The sequence below is a fragment of the Haliotis asinina genome, chromosome 5 (assembly GCF_037392515.1).
Source record: "Haliotis asinina isolate JCU_RB_2024 chromosome 5, JCU_Hal_asi_v2, whole genome shotgun sequence".
In the NCBI taxonomy this organism is placed as follows: domain Eukaryota; kingdom Metazoa; phylum Mollusca; class Gastropoda; order Lepetellida; family Haliotidae; genus Haliotis; species Haliotis asinina.
Genome location: NC_090284.1, coordinates 9,514,055 through 9,533,427, shown reverse-complemented (window position 1 = coordinate 9,533,427; position 19,373 = coordinate 9,514,055). Strand labels below are relative to the sequence as shown.

Below are 19,373 nucleotides of genomic sequence, written 5' to 3'. Positions count from 1 at the left end.
CTATGAAACCTAGTTCATCGCGGATCAAGTCACTCCCATGTCGACTGCCCAGTGTTGATAAAGCAAGCGGTTCTCTCGTGCGTTTATTCACGAGATCGATCTCCGGGTGAGCCTTCAAACGCAGCGTGCCATTGCTATCGAGGGTAAACCTGGAATAGTCCCTTCCCAACGGCTTGAGTTTGGATTTATTTTCAACTGCGTTGTAATAATCGTCGACGGCGCCCTCCATGAGTGCGTCACCTGAGAATGAGGTCTCCTGCTCGGCCCCTGTATCATCCATAGTATAATCCCACATCTCCCCCATAGGTATGTCTTCAGCCATTATTTAGTATTAAAAATATATTTCATTTATATATAACAATGTACGGCAGAAAATTAGATCCTTTCAGAAGATTGAGAGAGCCATTAGGAGCCAGAGCCGTGCGCCAGTCGGTGACCATCACCAACAATCCCAGCAAGATAGACCAGAATCAAACTCTGCTGGTTAGATTTCCAAAACTTGGTGAGAATGACCTCATTGTACCAGGCACTGTTCGAGTGGCGTTCAATATCACGTTGACCTCCGACAACGACAAACGCGAGCTAGTGCGGAACGTGGGTCGAGCTATCATCAAGAAAACGACCGTCAAGATCAGCAGTAACGAGGTGCTGAGCATCGACGACAGCGACGTGTTTCACTGCTACGGGGATCTCTGGAAAAGCGAGGGAGAACGAGTCAATGATGTGTACCAGGGCATCAGCAAATCAACCCGGTCGCGTATAGGGTATGCCTTCACGCCAGACCAGCTAGACAAGATATCGGACGGTGAAAAGGCCATCGCTCGAGCATACGGGAATCGATTCTGCGTGCCGCTCGACTTCGAGTTGCTCACGGGACACGCGCCATTTTACCAGGCCGCGCTGGGTGATAGGCTCGAATACGAGCTCACGTTTAACGACTATAGCAAAGTAGTGCGTACGCCGAACGGTGATGAGGCCAGTTATGCCATAGACAACATCTCTCTGGAGTTCGACATGGTCACTAGCCCGGAGCTGGCCAGGCAGGTTCGAAGCCAGTACTCTGGGAAGATGGCCATCCTGTACGATCGCGTACTGAGGCATAGATCAGTCGTGCGAGATAAGAGCGACACTGTGTGGAATATCAACCTGAACGTGCCGGCGCGATTGATGAAAGGTATCCTGGTCGTCCCCGTGGAGGATTACGAGCCATTCCGGAGGGACAGCGAGAAGTTTTTCGACCCTGAGATTGAAAAGGTGGAAGTGACCATCGAGGGCGTGCCCAACCAGCTGTTCAGTCATGCTATGAGACCACACCAGCAGTGGGATGAGATAAAAAAGCTACCAGTGGGGGATTACATAACAAAGGACCTGGACCTCGGCTCCGTGCAGATCGGTGAATACCTGACCACCAAGTACGCCCTGTGGTTGGACATGCGATCCACGGATGATGATAAACTGCACGGTAGCGGGCGCCGTATAGATAACGGCAGCGAAGGGATAACCATCCAGATTACTAAGAAGGCTCAACCCGCTGGTAAGTTGAAATTATATCTGTACGTTATTATGGACGCGCAACTTAATATAGACAATGGGAGATTCGTGCAAGCCATCTACTGACCTCCACCTCCCCACTGACCCACACTGCGCCATAGTGTGCGGGCAGACTGGCTGTGGGAAGACCGTTTTCGTGTTGGATATGTTGGAGGGTTACTACAAGGATGTGTTCGATAACATCGTTATCATGTGCCCTACTCTGAGCATGAATAAAACGTACGCGCGACCTTGGGTGATGACGGACCCGGACGTACACAAAATCGACCCTGGAACACGCCTGCGGGACTGGTTGAAAGCTCTTCACGAGAAATTTAAAGGGGAACCGACGCTGTTCATACTGGACGACTGCAGCGCTAATCGCGAGATAACAAAAAAGAGAGACATGCTATCGTACCTGGCCTTCTCCGGCCGGCATGCAAATCACAGCGTCTGGGTGCTAACGCAGAAGTTCAACTCGGTGTTGAAAGACCTCAGGGAGCAGACGCGATGGGTGGCCTTATTTCACTGCAAGGACAGGGATTCGTTCGAGGAGTGTTTGAGAGAGAACGATGTGATGAGCAAATTAGAACGGGAACGGGTGAAGAAACAGCTTGCTGAAACTAAACACGCTAAGCTCGTGCTCAAGACCGACCAACCCGTGGCTTATAGAGTGTGCTAAAGCTAAGCAAAGCTAAGCTAAAGCTAAGCAAATGCTAAGTATAGCTATGATATTTGAAGTGTTTGTCGTGTGCAACTTAACCTTCATTTCTCTGTGTTTTGTCTGCATCGGGTATTATATAGTTAAAACTAAATCTTACTTGTTATATTATAAGATGGAGTGTGAGGAATTGCTCGAACAGTTGGTACCTGTGGATGATGACAAGCGAGAGAAACTGGTGGCGTTGGCTGTTGGCGGCAAAGCCAAACATTACTTTGGAGACTACACTCCGGATAAAATTCACAAAATGTCAGCCGAAGAAATCGATAAGCTGTACGCTAGATACGAGTCCCGGCTCGGAGCAGAAATGACAAAGACAATAGGATCGGCTATGACCCAGATATACACCGGTATTGTGTCATAGTTCCTTCCCATTCCACCAGAGCGCCGACTTTACCTGTGGGAGGACCTCGAGAAAGACCCTTTTATCGAACACGCCGTGAGCTCTATCAGCTGCGAGCTGTACCACAAATATGGTATGTTGTTGGCCCCAGTGACGGCGGCGATTATCACGGCAAAGCATTGTCAATTTGAGAGAAAAAATAATAATAATAGTATAGATGGATGCTGCACCCGAGGTGAGGGAAGTGACCCCTTCACAGGAACCAGTGGGGGAAGTGACCCCAGTGGGGGTACCCCCCACACCCCCTACAGTAACCAGGCAGAAGAATCCTAAGAGAGTAGCTGCCGGTAAAAAACGGTGGTGTAACCAACATAAAATTATCAACCCCCGACTGTTGTTGGCTGTAGGCGCTGCCGTGGTTATAACATGGTTATACGTGGGGGTACCCTCCCACAGTGAGCCCCCCAACAGTGAGGTGGTAACCCCCACTGTCGACCCGCATATCATGTTATAATTTTAATATTTCTATATCATATACATAATGTCTGAGGGGAAAACGTTCGTCAACGACGCATACCACGCCACAGTGGTCGCCAGTCTAGCCGTAGGGTATGCTCGGTTGACTAAAATGGTGCTTAAACAACCAACTATCAAGCTAGATTTCAACCTGCAGGATATGGGTATGCTCATAATGAACCTTGGTATGGCGATGGCCACAAAAGACATCCTAGTAAAACAAGGGATAATACCTGAAAATATAATGAAATAAATATAGGATGGCCACGATAGCTATGATGGTCGGTGGGGCGTTAGTGAATGCCCTGGCATTTTCCGGGAGTAATTTCCTCTTCTCGAAACTACGAGATGACCACGCGGCTGAAATACAGGAAGAAAGGAAGCGGCACGATCTCGCTACTGAGAAATTACAAAAGGCACAGGCCGAGTACGCTAAAAAACGCCTCCAGAGGATCGATTTTATTAACGAACAACTCCAGCGTGAAAACCATGCCGTTCAAACATTCAACGATGTCGATGAAGCAATGAAAGAATACTACCTACTAACTGGTAAACGATTGGAACCGCTCAATAAACCCACACTCGCTCAGTACTACACACCATCCAAGGGACAAATGAATCGTGAACTGGGCTTCATAGTGTTGGGTATAGCAGCTACTGCGTTGGTTGCGAAGCAATTAAATTAAATACCCATATAAGTAAACATGAGACCCGCTCCATACCGATGTGAATACATACTTATGGGGAAGACCGAGGCCTGTGGTAGGAAATGCAGGACTAGGTTCTGTTGTTTCCATATGGGAAGTCCTAACTACACGTGTTCTGTGTGTGGTATCGGGGTTAAAGGGCACTACTGTCTATGTAAAGCTCACGGAGCGAACGTAGTCAGACATCAACTCATCTACGAGAATAAAAAGGGCTACATAAAAGAACGTAGGCGACTGCTCAAGATAGACTCCAATTAGACATTGGTTATGTTAGGTGTAAACACTATGACTACTGTACGCGAGCTTAAGCGGGTCGCAAAACAGAGAGGTGTGATCGGGTATTCTCGAATGCGGAAGTCAGCATTGTTGAGATTACTAGGTTTAGAAGCCCCTACGGTAAAACAATTAAAAGCTCAAGCGAAACAGCTTGGATACATGGGTTATTCAAAACTGGGGAGAGCCGGGCTAGTCGAATTGTTATCACATCCCCCCGTAGCACGTCCCACTGTAAAACAACTGAAAGCCGAGGCACACGATTTGGGTTTAGGCGGGTATTCCCGTATGAGGAAACCACAACTTTTAGAATTATTACGACAGAATAGAGCTATTGACCTACAGTTCGTGCGCACTGAGCGCGCTGTAGGCAACTATTTGAGAGGTTGGCACATGCACGTTGATAGAAACATAGACATTACAGATATCAAGCCTCTGATAGCTGATAAGGTCAACCAGGAACTAAATAACCTAGGAAGTATCAAGTTTCAGATCACAGTGAAAATGTCGCTCGATAAGCAGGTTGGGGACCTCACTGAGTATGTTCAGCCTTACTTCCGAGGTAAACAAGAGGTCGTCACACATACAGAGACCATTGACACATCAATCGATACCAGTTTTCAGCAGATACGAGAATACCTAGAACGCTACACACACTTGGGGTCCGGGTGGGCTGTAGATAAAATCGATAATGTCTATCTAGACATAGCTAACTACGTGCCGTTCAGAGGCGGGTCATACCTAGCCTTGCCCCCCTACTATAGGAACAAACATGCCATAGTAAACGTTAAGAATAGAGGAAACGATTGCCTGAGGTTAGCTATCAGGTCAGCCTTATTTCCAGCTGACACTCATTCAGATAGGCTTTCTAGCTATCCTCAGGATGATGGGCTCAACTGGGATGGTATAGATGAACCCACCCCCATATCCCAGATCACTAAAGTAGAAAAACAGAATAATCTGGCTATAAATATCTTTGGGCACGAAGGTAACACAACAATAGTACACAGGGTCAGCGGGGTGAAGGATCGCCAAGTTATCAATATATTCATGATCCAGCGAGGTGAAAAGTATCACTACACATGGATAAAACACTTTAGCAGGCTGTTGTATGACCAATCGGCACACAGAGAAAAGACCCACTTCTGTGAACGATGCCTACATGGCTTCACACGAGCTGATTTATTAGAATCCCACCGGGAGGATTGCCAAGGTGTGGGGCAGACGGCCATACGAGTCGACATGCCTAAGGAAGGTGATAATATCCTAAAATTCGGTAACCACAAGAACCAAATGTCTGTGCCTTATATCATATACGCCGACTTCGAAGCCTTGGTTTCCCCCACACAAGAGCATAAAGCCTGTGGGTTTGGATACATTGTCGTCCGTTGTGACGGGGAAACGAAAGCTCCGGTAGTGTATAGGGGCCCTGACGCGGCTGAAAGGTTTCTAAAGTGTTTGCAGGAGGAAGAAAAAATTATTAGGAATACATTGTATAGAATCGCTCCCATGCGTATGACCCGAGTCGACAGGCTAGCTCACGCTAGTAGCACTAACTGTCACGTGTGTGACTCACCACTTAACGGTGATTCGGTGAGAGATCACTGCCACATAACTGGTAAGTATAGAGGCGCCGCTCACAGCGCGTGCAACCTCAAGCTTAAAATCAACCCTAAGACAATAAACATCCCCGTTGTCTTTCACAACTTGAGAGGGTACGACTCACACTTGATCATGCAGGCCATCGCGAAAATCGATGGTAATATAACGTGCATCCCCAACAACATGGAGAGATACATCTCCTTCAGCTTAAAAGGACTTAGGTTCATTGACTCGTTTCAGTTCCTCCTGTCGTCACTCGACAGTCTGGTCAAGGCCAACAATACCTTCCCTATCACCGATCGATACACAGACGCCGAGACTAGACCCCTGCTTATGCGGAAGGGTGTGTACCCCTATGAGTACATGGATAGTTGGGTCAAGTTCACCGAGACCAGACTACCCCCTATTGACTGCTTTTATAGCAAGCTGAATGAGGCGTCCGTCTCACGAGATGATTACTCGCACGCGACTAACGTATGGAATAAACTGGGTTGTAAGAACCTGGGTGATTATCACGACCTGTACTTGAGGACAGATGTACTGCTGTTAGCCGACGTGTTTGAGACGTTTAGGCGGACGTGTTTCAAGCAGTATAAACTCGACCCTGCATGGTATTACACCAGCCCAGGTCTGTCGTGGGACGCCTTGCTTAAAAAGACCGGAGTTAATTTGGAATTGCTCACAGATTACGACATGCACCTATTCATTGAGAAAGGCTTGCGAGGTGGGATTTCCATGGCATCCAAACGATACGCGAAAGCAAATAATCAATACGTGAAAGGTTACGATCCTAACAAGCCAACCAATCACATTCTCTACCTCGACGCAAACAACCTGTACGGCTGGGCCATGAGCCAGTATCTACCTACAGGGGGATTCGAATGGGTACCCCACGTTGATGTTATGGGGGTTGCACCAGATTCGAACAAAGGGTATATCCTCGAGGTTGACTTAGAGTATACCAAGGAATTACACACATCACACAACAGCTACCCCCTGGCCCCCGAACATATGAGGGTTAACCCAGACTGGATGTCTGAGTACCAACATAACTTGTTAGGTGGGCGTGTGACAGATGTTGAAAAACTCGTTCCTAACTTAATGAATAAGACCAAGTACATCGTTCACTATCGCAACCTACAGCTGTACCTGTCGTTGGGTATGAGGCTGACCAAAATACACAGGGTGCTCATGTTCGACCAGAGCCCATGGATGGAGCCCTACATCAGAATGAACACAGACCTACGAAAAAAAGCCACCAGTGATTTTGAGAAAAATCTCTACAAGCTCATGAACAACTCGGTGTTTGGTAAGACTATGGAGAACCTGAGGAAACGCGTGACCGTGAAGCTGGTTCGGTCGAGTGAGGAAGACAAGCTCAGGAGATTGATAGTCAGTCCGGCATTCAACCGTAGTAAGATATTCACAGACAACCTGGTTGCCCTACACATGAAGAAAAGCCACATAAAATTCAACCGGCCTGTTTACGTGGGGATGAGCATCCTCGATTTATCCAAACACCTGATGTACGACTTTTACTACAACGAGCTCAAGAAACAGTATGGCGACAGGTGTGAAGTGCTGTACACTGACACGGATTCCCTGCTGTTAGAAATTCGAACCGAGGACGTGTACGAGGACATGAAAAAACACCTCGATTTATACGACACCAGCGACTACCCTAAGACCCATGCCATACACAGTACGGTAAATAAAAAGGTCCTAGGTAAGATGAAGGACGAGTGTGCTGGCACGCCCATAGCCGAGTACATAGGTTTGAGACCTAAGATGTACTCCATACTGAAAGCCGACAATAGTGAGATCCGGAAGGCTAAGGGGGTTAAGAAGTATGTGGTGAAACAACACATCAAACACGCCAGATTCAAGGAAGCCCTGTTCAAGACCCGTACCTTTAGGCATAAAATGAACACACTTAGAAGTGATGGACATAAGATATACGGACTGACTATAAACAAGACGTCCCTGTCGCCTATGGACACGAAACGTTGGATAGCTATTGATGGGATAAACACATACGCGTATGGACATGAAAAAATTTGAGGCTATTTACTACAGCCCGCGTGGGTACTGGAAAGGAGCTAGCGCAGTAGATAAGCTAGCTAAAATAGCGCGAGTACCCCCGGAGGAAGCCAAAGCGTGGCTTGAAAAACAAGCCCTGTGGCAGATCTATTTGCCGGCACCACGCTACGTGCCTAGAAGGAGGTTCGGTATTAACATACCTAATAGCGTTCACCAGGCAGACCTACTGTTCCTACCCCACGACAAGAGGTACAAGTATGCCTTAACCGTAGTGGACGTAGCCAGTCGTTACAAGGAAGCCGAACCCTTGACCACGAAAGATTCGGCCCAGGTAGCCAGAGGATTCGAACGCATATACAAACGCAGCCCGCTGACGTGGCCAACAGAGCTGCAAGTTGACCCCGGACGGGAGTTCATGGGTGCCGTGTCACAACTGCTAGCCAAACACGATACAAAGGTCAGGCGTGGCACGGCCAGAGCCCATCGCTGCCAAGCCATAGTTGAGAGATTTAATAGGACTTTGGCTGAGCGCTTGTTCGGCCATCAGTATGCTAGGGAGATGGCCACCCCTGGAAAACGATCGACTGAATGGGTCACGAGGTTACCCAAGGTGGTGTCGGCAATCAACCATGAAGTCACCCGTCTCACCGGTAAGAAACCGGCAGACGCTATCAAACTAAAATCAATAGTTGCAGAGTCGGCCGCTCCATTGCGTGGGAAGGAGAAACAGATACCAGATAGGGCCCTAGTGAGGTATCTATACCAGCCGGGGGAACACGAGGGTGATAGCCGTAAGCGTGCCACCGATCCTATATGGTCAGTCAAAACTTACAACATAGATAAAGTGGATATGAAAGCCGACGAACCTAACTTATACTACTTGAGGGATGGGCCGGGTAGGGGGTTTGTAAGAGAAGAATTATTGATCGTACCGTACGGCACAGTGTTACCTCCTACCAACACACTGTAGTAGGGGTAATAGTAGCAAGAGCTAAGGGCCCAACCAAAGCCTTATTTAGTAAATACGGCTTTGTAGAGACTTTTTTTGAAAGTGGTCCAGAACCCCCATTCCCTATACTACTCTCAATAACACTTCATTCATGACTCTGTTGTTTGTGTGTCACAACAATATTTGTATCTGAGTTTACCTCCACGGAACAAGGTCCAAACTGTGGCTGAAACAGCTCGGCAGACACAATCTGCTGCCATCAGCCCATCAGTGATGAAACACTACCAACCAATTGTCTGTACCCATGACAACCAGCAAAGATGTAATGAAGCAGATGGAAATTAACAATATATCTTCTGCTTACTGAATTATAAGCTTGTGATGATTCCAGTTTGTGGGACACCCTGTAGTTTGTCACAGCTGTAGGGTTTTTGGTGGGAGGATGCCAGTTCACCAGGATGGTGTTGGCAGAAATTGGCAGCGCAGAGACCTCTGTTGGTGGACCAGGCAGCAAAACTAGGGAAAGATTATGACAAAGTCAGTATGTGGTAAGTTCATCACAAACTACACATCCTAGCCCTCACAATACAATTCTGTGATGTGCTGATCTAAAATATGTTTACAAAGAGCACTATTTAACTGGACATGCTGGAATAACCATTTTAAAATATTCAAATGGCTGCCACAGAGGCCATTTTGAATCTGGTATGGAGAGTCAACACACAAGTATGCTGCCCTCCTGATATGAAACATACATCCTATAAATCTCACCTCGTCCTTCTTCAAAGCAAGAAATAATCTCTCTGGCCATGTTGAGGCACACCAGGTGGCTGGCAGTGAGCGAAGGGGGGTTGTTCATGCAGAAGTCAGTGCAGATGTCAGGGACTAGGCGTCGGTGACAGCAGCCAGCATGATTCCGCGAATCTGAATAAATAATACAAAGATAACTCAGGATGCATGTTATGGAGGACAACATAGTACAAATAATGTATACTTGTGTGAGTCTGGTTCAGAGACAATACTGTTTTGTTTTAAACATATTTCATTCACTGATAATAGGATCAGGAACAAGTTCTCAAACTTAGAATACCTCTCCTTGGTATGTACCTAGATGACTGAGATTCCCGCAGCAAAAGATGACAGATAGTGGGCAAGAGAGTAGTAAAAGTAAAATAAGACAAAACCTATACAGAATAACATAAATATGTGATACAAATGTGACAGACAATACTGATATCGGTATATGGTCTCTGGTTTGGTTAGAACAGTGTTATCTACTGTTATGTGCATGTTTCATATTTCAGAAACACTTCAGCTGAATGAAAGCAGCATGTAAGTAATCAAGTCAGGTCACCAAAATCCTGTGTTTGAAATTAGTTAACACATTCAGGGCATAATGGCTTGCAAGCAATCAAGGCGAGTCTGACCACCTTATTTGTCACCATAAGCATCGTAATGTTGCAGACCAATTGTAACACCAAATTTGTGAGTGGCCATTTAACCATGTATACCAGCTTGTTGGCAATACCCTTTGGTCAACTTTGATCCTAAACATACACCTTACTGAAAATTTACCTTGATCAATATATACTTTTAAAAGATGTAAGAGAGCACCTGATCCTGTTATATTAACCATAGTTAATGCATCATCTCATAATAATGTTTGGGCATTCTTCTACTGGATAAAATATATAGCATGAAAGTATTTTGTAACTTCTTTAGAATATTATAGAATTGTTTTCCAATTCTGGGCTTTACTCACAAATTCATCACAAATCAATACACATCATAACAGCAGATTAGCAAATACATCATCTTTACTTACCCGAGAAGCAGTGCAGCAGCTTGTTGAGGTCAAGGGCACATGCCTGCAGAGGGTTCAGAGCCGCCTGGCTGACATTACCAGGTACGCAGGCAGGTAGGCAGGAGTCAGACACATTCTGTTGGACACAACAGTCTGTAACAAAATAGATACCATAATCCACTAAAAGGATATTCATTCTCTCCAAATAAGAATCATAACTGTCATCTGTTGCTAGTGGTTTTCATGCCAGTGGTAGAAGCATATATGAGAGAGTGAGTGAGTGAGTGAGTGAGTGGACAGATACCTAATCCACTAACAGGATATTTACTCTCCCATTAACAGTCATGACTGTCACTCATCCACTGTTTGTGCAAAAGGTACATGTATATGTGAGTGACTTAAGAATGTATACTATGCAAACAAACCTACAGAAACATATCTGAGTGAATAAAAATTCAAACTCTCACTATGAGGTTTCCTAACATATCCAAGGGACACAACTTTGAAGTGAATTGCTGCATTTTTGACAATTGTGCCATTTGGTCTTGCACATGTGTTAGATGGTCTGAATATTAAGTGGCTTTCTTCTCACTAGACCCGACCTTGGTTTGACTTGTTGTCTAACACAATACTTTCCAGCAAACACACACGTTGTAATGGAGGTGCAAAGAGTGTACTCCAGTTTACTCCAGACTCAGTGAATGAATGTGTGCCACTTCCACCTCACCTCTATTTTCATAATGGGCTAAACTGTTGTTTTATTCCTAATAATTATATTTGTTGAACTTTCACAGTCACAAAAGCAAACAAAAACAGCAGAAACTGCATATATATTAATGTTACCTGTGAAGTTTGCTGGCTCCACAGCGATGGTTGGGACAACTGGTGCACCTGTAGAAATATAAACACAAACAATACATTATGTCATGACATACTGTTGACCAAAAACTGGGTAGGAAATAATTAAGTTAAGTAACATTGAACTTCCCTCAGCTTCCATTTCCACACAATTACTTTTGATGAAGCAATATTTGAAAACTGATACATTCCTCTTCCAAAATTCAAATACATATCTATAAACTTCACAACAAAATACCTGAATGAATTACAGGGTGAGAGTGAGCTATATCTGACAAAAACAGAAACTGAAATCATTCTTGGTGAAAAGACAAAGGAAAGCTGAACATAATGCATGCCATTACCCTGTACTTGAAGAGTCTGGACCACTTGAACTGTGGCGGATGTACCGCTCACATAACATCGATATCGACCGGCGTCTGTTACATTCAAATTTGTTATTTGAAGATTCAACTGCCGAGTTGCTGAATTGTCTGCAAACATAAATAATTAGGACTTATTTCTGAATACATTTGTAATCCAAACAATTCTTAACTCTGATTGTAGCAAGTGTGATTAGAATGTTAGAAAGGGCTTAAGATGTTCATAGGGTTAAAAACGTTCTGAGAATAGCTAGCCAGTTTTTGTTTTGCACTGATATCTTTCATAGATATGTTTTTCTCACTGGAAAAAGAAATTTGAATGAATCTCAACTACAAACATTCAGCAGCCAGGAAAAGCGGTTCACTTAGGGAAATATAAGCAACAACAAGAAATCTGACCAAATCACTGATCAGGGCTGTACGGTAGCCAAGTGGTTAAAGCATTTGCTTGTCATGCCAAGACCCAGGTTTAATTCCCCACATGGGTACAGTGTGTGAAGTCCATTTCTGTGGCCCCCTGCTGTGATATTGCTGGAATATTGCAATATCGGCGTAAAACCAAACACTCTCCTCGCTGATCACTTTCAAATAATGGTGATACCAGGTGATTATGAAAGGCGAGCCAATCTGTCCTACTGGTGGCACCAAACACAAGCACATGCAAATGCAAGTTAGATTTTCATCTGAACAAAAACAAAAATGCTTGGTACAACTTCTCATGTTTCGAATTTTCCTCCACCTGTCAACAAAACAGACACTGTCATGGAAACAAAAAGCACTTATCCATCAGCACAATCTTACTTTCAAGCACACTATTGCCTAAATTTGTGCTCTCATTACCTATTGGGGATAAAAAGCCATATTTCCCCTGCGATGTCACCAGAACAGTCCTTCCTTGAGATATTTGGGTATTGTGGTCCACAAATAACCAGTTGATCTGAAAATGGAATTTTGTGAGATGTCATGAAACAAAAAACATGCCACTATCATACCTACTGAGCTATAGTGAACACAATACTGGAGAAAATATTTGAGCATAATGCACCGCCATCTCCACATGCTCACAGTAATGGTCTCAGGAGCCTTTGTTTGGGTCTCAGTTGCAATCTGCCTTTCACTGTCTTCAGACCAGCTACCACTGGTTGACTGGTATCTGATTGTTGTGAGCAATCGAATTGACAGTAGATTTTATACAATGCCCTGACAATGCTATGACGTCAAGAAGTTGATGATGTCACAATGATATGACATTGCTGCACTGCAAATCTACTGGCAGTACTGTGTTCAGAGATGTACATTTTTGTACAGATTCATGAATATTTCTATAGCATGAAACATGCTTACAACATTAGGAGAGTAATATGACATGGTTTAAACAACCTAACTTCAAACTTAGTTTGACTGCATTAAAACAGAGTTAAAGTACTAGCACATCAATACTGCTACATAGTTACAAAATAACAAGGAGAGCTCTATGGATATATAACTTCTGTACTGAAATATCAGCAATGTTTCTGTGTAGCTACTAACATTGTTATGAAGCAAGAGATATCACAACTTTCTACTATGATATCAAAGAAGTTGCATATCCATAGGCCTCTCCTCAGTATTCATCAAACAAACTTCTAAATGCCACTGAGACAAACTACAATATTAGTACAGAAATGTTACAATATCATAAAGTTACAACATCTAGACAACAGTATTAAATCTTTGTAGCAATATTACAACATCACAATATAGTTTCAATATTAGCACACCAATACCATGGTAATGTAACAATACAGCAATAGCGGTCTGTAAAGTAAGCTATTGATGGTGGCCAGTACCTGACAGCACACTGATGTCTGAAAAGTGATACACAATCAGCTGGCAGCTGGCTTCACTGCAAGAGACCATACCAAGGCAACTAAATATATGAATATACATACTGTGGCATTTCCTATGTCTTGGACTTGGCACTTCAGAACGGCAATATCTCCAACAGTTCCTGTCACTGTCTCTGGGGGTGTGATTATGGTTGGAGTACCAGATACTGAGAACAGATGTACATATGATAAAACATCAACACATCAATGCTGCCATAATTCAAACATTTCATGCCACTGAACACTGACTGTCAATTAAATTTGATTTCACTGAATACTCTGTATACTATTGTGGCAAATCAGTTTATGAACCCAAGGGTGCGTGCTGTATTGGGCAGAATCACACTTAAGAAGCTGTACATGTAAATGTACATACACAATATTCATGCTCTGTGTGTGAATACTCATCCACCATATCTCCAGGGTATAAGTTCAGATAAGTCTCCACTATACCCTGGACACATCTACAGCTAAGCCTGATGAACTTTTACCTCCCTTGGCTGACTTTTTAGCTAATCAGGTGTCAATGTTGGGAAGTTGCACAACTTTCCCTTTTTAAACTATCTAACCAATTAAACTTGGCAACACAAATCATGCAGAGGTCCTCTCAAAGAGGTTGGAGTTCTTGCATGTATTTTTTGTAATGTTTCGGACCTGTCAATTTGTCCGATTTCCCCCAAATCTATGTTGCACTGCGCACAAAACTTCGCAGCTGTGACTGCTATCTTTGTTGACACTGGCAAGCTCGGTTGTAACGGAGCCTTAGCTGACTGGCTACTGTGAGAAAGTGGAGCCAGCAAAGGGAGGTAATAAAATATCGGGCAGTAGATGCATCCAGGGTATAGTGGCACAGTACAACATGGAGATATCAAGGACAGTGAAAACAGTATCAGGCAGTATCACTAAACAGTATCAGGCAGTATCACTAAACAGTATCAGGCAGTATCACTAAACAGTATCAGGCAGTATCACTAAACAGTATCAAGCAGTATCACTAAACAGTATCAGGCAATATCACTAAACAGTATCAAGCAGTATCACTAAACAGTATCAGGCAGTATCACTAAACCCCATGACAATATCAATGATCAATTATCAGCTGTTGCTGCTTTAACTACAAGGGTGCTGAGCCATGGTTAAAGCAATATTTCGTCATGTCACACAATTTCATAAAGGCTTTGTCACTTTCGCCTTATTCATAAATATACACAGTTTCAGGATTGTCATGGTACATCTGTAATTCCCAAATAAATGTACACTTTTACAAAATAATGACATCAGATTTTCACAAAAGGTATGGTACTGAATCATGTTTGTTGTATAGACAGAAGTAAGAGAACACAATTTTTAACCTTCAGACATTCCATGCAAATTGCAATAAGGCCCTTATCAATATTGCAGTGTCGGTTACACTGCACAGTAATCTGTGGCTCCCTAGAGAAAATGTTCCACAGCCACCATATACTTTATGTCATTGGAAACGGAATACAAATAAATCTGCTGTTGTGTTTGGTTTTACTGTGTTTACTCAGTGTCCTATTACAAAGTGTGTTGCATAACACAGACATTGTAAATACTTAGATTATGTCATGCCTTTATGATAAGATTGTCTTTTATCAGTTGGTATGATGTTCTATTGCTTATGTGATTAATCAAGAAAACCAGGATGTACAGTAAACGTCTAAAAACCAATAACAGAAGGATGTTAATTAACCCTTCATATTACCATTCGCACAGCTAGTTCATCTGTACATAATTATCTTCAAAACAGCAGTGGACTTGCTGATTTGTTATTCCAAATAACATCAAAATGGGTGATCACTGGGGACCACATTTAATGGGAGCCACTAATTAGGTAAGGGTGTTATTGCGATTTATGACTGTATAACAACATTGTGCATTATTACACAAATACATGTATCATATATTTCTGTAGATAATAGGTCTCTCTAATAAGCCAACCCTGTAACTTGACCCTCCAAATCATTGTCAAAATGGTGTGGTCTGTTGATAAGCTGATCCCCCAATCTTTCCTCATCTTTTCATCATGATCAGTCATCAGAAATGGCTCCATTTTGAATCACACGTTTATCCTCCAATATTCATATTTCTGGTGACAAGAAACTCAAATTATGAAAGAATACTGAAATGTGAATTATAACATAAGAGTAAATATTCAGTTGTTAAAAATTTGTGATCCCTGAATGATCCTGAATATATAACAGTTTTTACAATCATTTTATGAATGAATGAAACCTAAAGCTGTTGGTGATAAAAGCATTGATAGATGAGTGCCCACAAGTCATTCAGTGTATATATTCTCGCTATCCAAGACCTTTATCTGACTCCCTCATGTCAGGTGTCAAAACATTCAGAGGCTGTGCGGACGAAGACAATCATGGCCAACATTCAGAATCAAGGAAAACAGGACAAGACTTCTGAACTTCACTACAGGCATTAACGTCATACTTCTTTTACAGACAGGGTCTCAATGATTTACTACAGACTGTTTCTACAGTAACAGTAACCAAACTAAGGCCTCACTATAGGTAGGAGTGATAATAATCACCTTCACCTTCAATGGCCATGTGCTTTCTGATAATAACAGACACCTATACAGATCACTGATGATAATAATGACCGATGATGGGCAAGCAGGCCATGAAAAAACACTGACATGAGCTGCATTGGTCCATGCTACACATAACCATATGAACCACCTCAACCATCTGAATTACACCTGTAATTTGTAGAAAACAACAGAAGCTATAAATAATCATGGCAGCTTTATGTTTCCTGAACATCAAACATTCTGCTGAGGAAATCCGCCTTAGATGTCCATCATTCATCATTCTAGGACCATCCCAGACACCCAAGTCCTGACACAGCGTCATCAAACACAACACAACATCAGGGGTCAACTCCAGGTCAGGCTCTCTGTTCTAGGAGTTAGTCATGTAAGATTCTGTTTAAATGTGTCATTCTATCCAAGCTGTCATCATGACATTTCCCTTATAAAACATATTAATGTCAAGGACAAAAACCTAGGTATGCAAGATACTGGTACCATGCTGCAACCAATGGCAGTGAACTCTTCTGACATGCATTTGTCGATGTGCAACTGTGTTCACCATGTACACTGTTTCTACAAAATCGATTAGCGAAGCCAGTGGTGCAGAGATTATCAAAGTTTTTCTTTGTTTTTAAAGACTGGTGTTGAAATTTTCTCTGTGAAAGCACAGAAATACCAGGACGTGAAACTGTAAATTAACGTTAAAAACCAAAACTAAATTATGGAAAAGGTTCCAGTTGAAAAGGGAGATGACAGATAATTTAATGAGGGCCACTAGGCCCTGGGCCTCCAGGCCAGTGATTGTTTCGAAAGCTGGTTGTAGGTTCTAGTCCGTATGGTGTGGTCTGTTGTCTGTTCAAATATTCAATAGTGTGAACCTACACCATGATCTGTACAACACTTTAAGATGAGAGATTGTTTATGTACAATATCATCAACAAAGGCCATTCAATAGTGTGAACCTACACCATGATCTGTACAACACTTTAAGATGAGAGATTGTTTATGTACAATATCATCAACAAAGGCCATTGCTGAATACAGATGTTTGTGTCTAAAACACATAATTATTACTATGGCATTGCTATATGGGTATTTATATAATCATGGTAACAGATTTGTATGATTACAATTGATGTTATTGTTGTCACAGTTTGACACAAAGGATCAGCTTTGGTGAATGCCATGATTACATCCTTTAATAGTTTCCACAAGGGAAGAATACTATTTCATCAGAAAGGATACATGTTAAATACCATGACCAGATCTGTATGACGTCATTATAAACATCTTAATACAGATTCAGGATTCTGGTGACTTTCGGGGTATGTAAGCAAGATTCTAAACTATTTTCAAAGTCTGAACGTTTACCAAATTAAAATTATAACTTTTTATCTTTAAAGCATGAACATGATTGCCACTGTGATAGATGACAGGCAAAGTGGAAAAAGAGAAGCCTACTCACAGTGGTCTAGTTATGAGTGTATATAAAGGATTATATACTAGATAATGAGTGTATATAAAGAATTACACACTGTCTAGTATTTGCTCTTCTGGGGCCGGTGCAAATCTGTGATCACCACTTGCTTTCTCCTCATATTTAGTTAGGGGAAGGGAGGGAGGCCAGGCTATTTGGTTTCATCCTAACAGTCATCTATCCTTGCATGGTATACCGGACAAAACATGTATATGAAAAGGAAACTAAACCTTACATCTTACACTACTGGGTATTTTACCTACACAAATGTATGGCATATTTGGCCAAGTATGTGAGACAGACATTGATTGTGCTATGGCACAATGACACAATGTGCTTTATTAACAGCCCAGTTGAGTTGGTTGATTTATGTGAGACATGCAATCACCTGACAAGAACTGAAGTACTGTTCCTCAGACAGAAAGAAATTCTATTGTCTGTGCATGGCAATTATTGGCTTGAGGAATGAAGCTGTATACAAAACAAATAGGCTTACATCAGTGTAGGAAGTTGGTCGGACCGCAAGAGGTCAAAATTTCAGAGAACATGTTCCAGGTATTCTTTGGATTGTCTCGTAAAAATTAATTTTGGGATGGTAATATTTTAAACTTACCAGCCCTGATGTGTGGCTGTTTATTTCATACACTGCTTGCTTGCTGAAGGTTCTTTCTTTGCTGGTAATATCACTGTTTACTACAAGTAGTACAACTATGGCTCCACCATAATAGAGAGTGAGTGACTGAGGTTAGTTTTTCATGTCTTTTACTAGTTTTAGCAATATTCCAGCAATGTCATGGCAGGGGACACCTGAGAAATGGGCTTCACACATTGTACCCATCTAAAGAATTGAAGCTGGCTCATCAGCGAGATGAGCAAACAATATAACCACATGGCTACCTCATTGCCCTTTCTCTCCATCATAACCACTGGCAGGGTGGACATCAGCATTTCAAACAATCTGAGAATTTGTCTGTGGTGATAATTGTGACATTAAGGCTTTGTGACCAAAGTGAAGGAAGAACAAAAGTGGATTGCTAGAGGATGACACACATATGGTGCCTCCATCTCTCTTCTGTGTCCACACCTGTACTCGTGTGAAAACTTACCTGAGGTAAGGATGGCTGCAACAAGGCAAGTAGATAAAATAAATTCAACCATCCTGAGGCTCGCTCTTATCATCAGTCTGAAAAAATATACAACAATATTACATCATGTAATAAATAATGTACAAAATACAACATGAACATGACATAGGACACAATATGGTTAATATACAGTAGGCCAAACATAGTAAATATAACAATATTTTATTGAAAAAATACTGCAATGTGTACCCTTTTATACAAGTTGCAATGTACATACTGCCTATATTGTGTTTACCACTTACACCTGATTACAGAGTTTATTATATTCAAAGTCAATCATTTTATTGCCCTTAAAATTTAAATTCAAATTTTGTCATGTGTTGTTCATCATGGTATTGTTCTTTTGTAGAATACTTGTCATCAATGGTAACATTTCATCTGAACACTCATCCACACGGCTCCAAATAAATAACTAAACCACTGTAACTTTGTAAGTCTTATATTCATAGCTCTATGTACATATTTGAGACTTAGTCCCTGGGTTCTTATAAAATCAAGTAGTCATATTCTTGCATGCATGCTTTAAATCTAGAAACTAAGAAATGAGGTTAAAACAAAACTAAAAAATATTAAGGCTCAGGTATGCAACCCTCGCCAAAAAACATC

General features: G+C 42.4%; 1 protein-coding gene across 3 annotated transcripts in view; it reads right to left on the bottom strand.

Moving 5' to 3' along the window:
* The window catches only part of LOC137283480 (Ig-like and fibronectin type-III domain-containing protein 2), an 89,334-nt gene that overhangs the window by 55,131 nt on the left and 14,830 nt on the right, over positions 1-19,373 (bottom strand). For all 3 annotated transcript variants that reach the window (XM_067815002.1, XM_067815000.1, XM_067815001.1), the window contains exons 2-9: positions 18,729-18,805; positions 13,637-13,740; positions 12,546-12,642; positions 11,688-11,816; positions 11,329-11,376; positions 10,507-10,638; positions 9,453-9,605; positions 9,046-9,197 (exon numbers count right to left, since the gene is read on the bottom strand). In XM_067815002.1, the coding sequence (XP_067671103.1) occupies positions 9,046-9,197; positions 9,453-9,605; positions 10,507-10,638; positions 11,329-11,376; positions 11,688-11,816; positions 12,546-12,642; positions 13,637-13,740; positions 18,729-18,801 (888 nt within the window). In that variant the 5' untranslated portion in view covers positions 18,802-18,805. The remainder of the gene's footprint in view (positions 1-9,045; positions 9,198-9,452; positions 9,606-10,506; positions 10,639-11,328; positions 11,377-11,687; positions 11,817-12,545; positions 12,643-13,636; positions 13,741-18,728; positions 18,806-19,373) is intronic.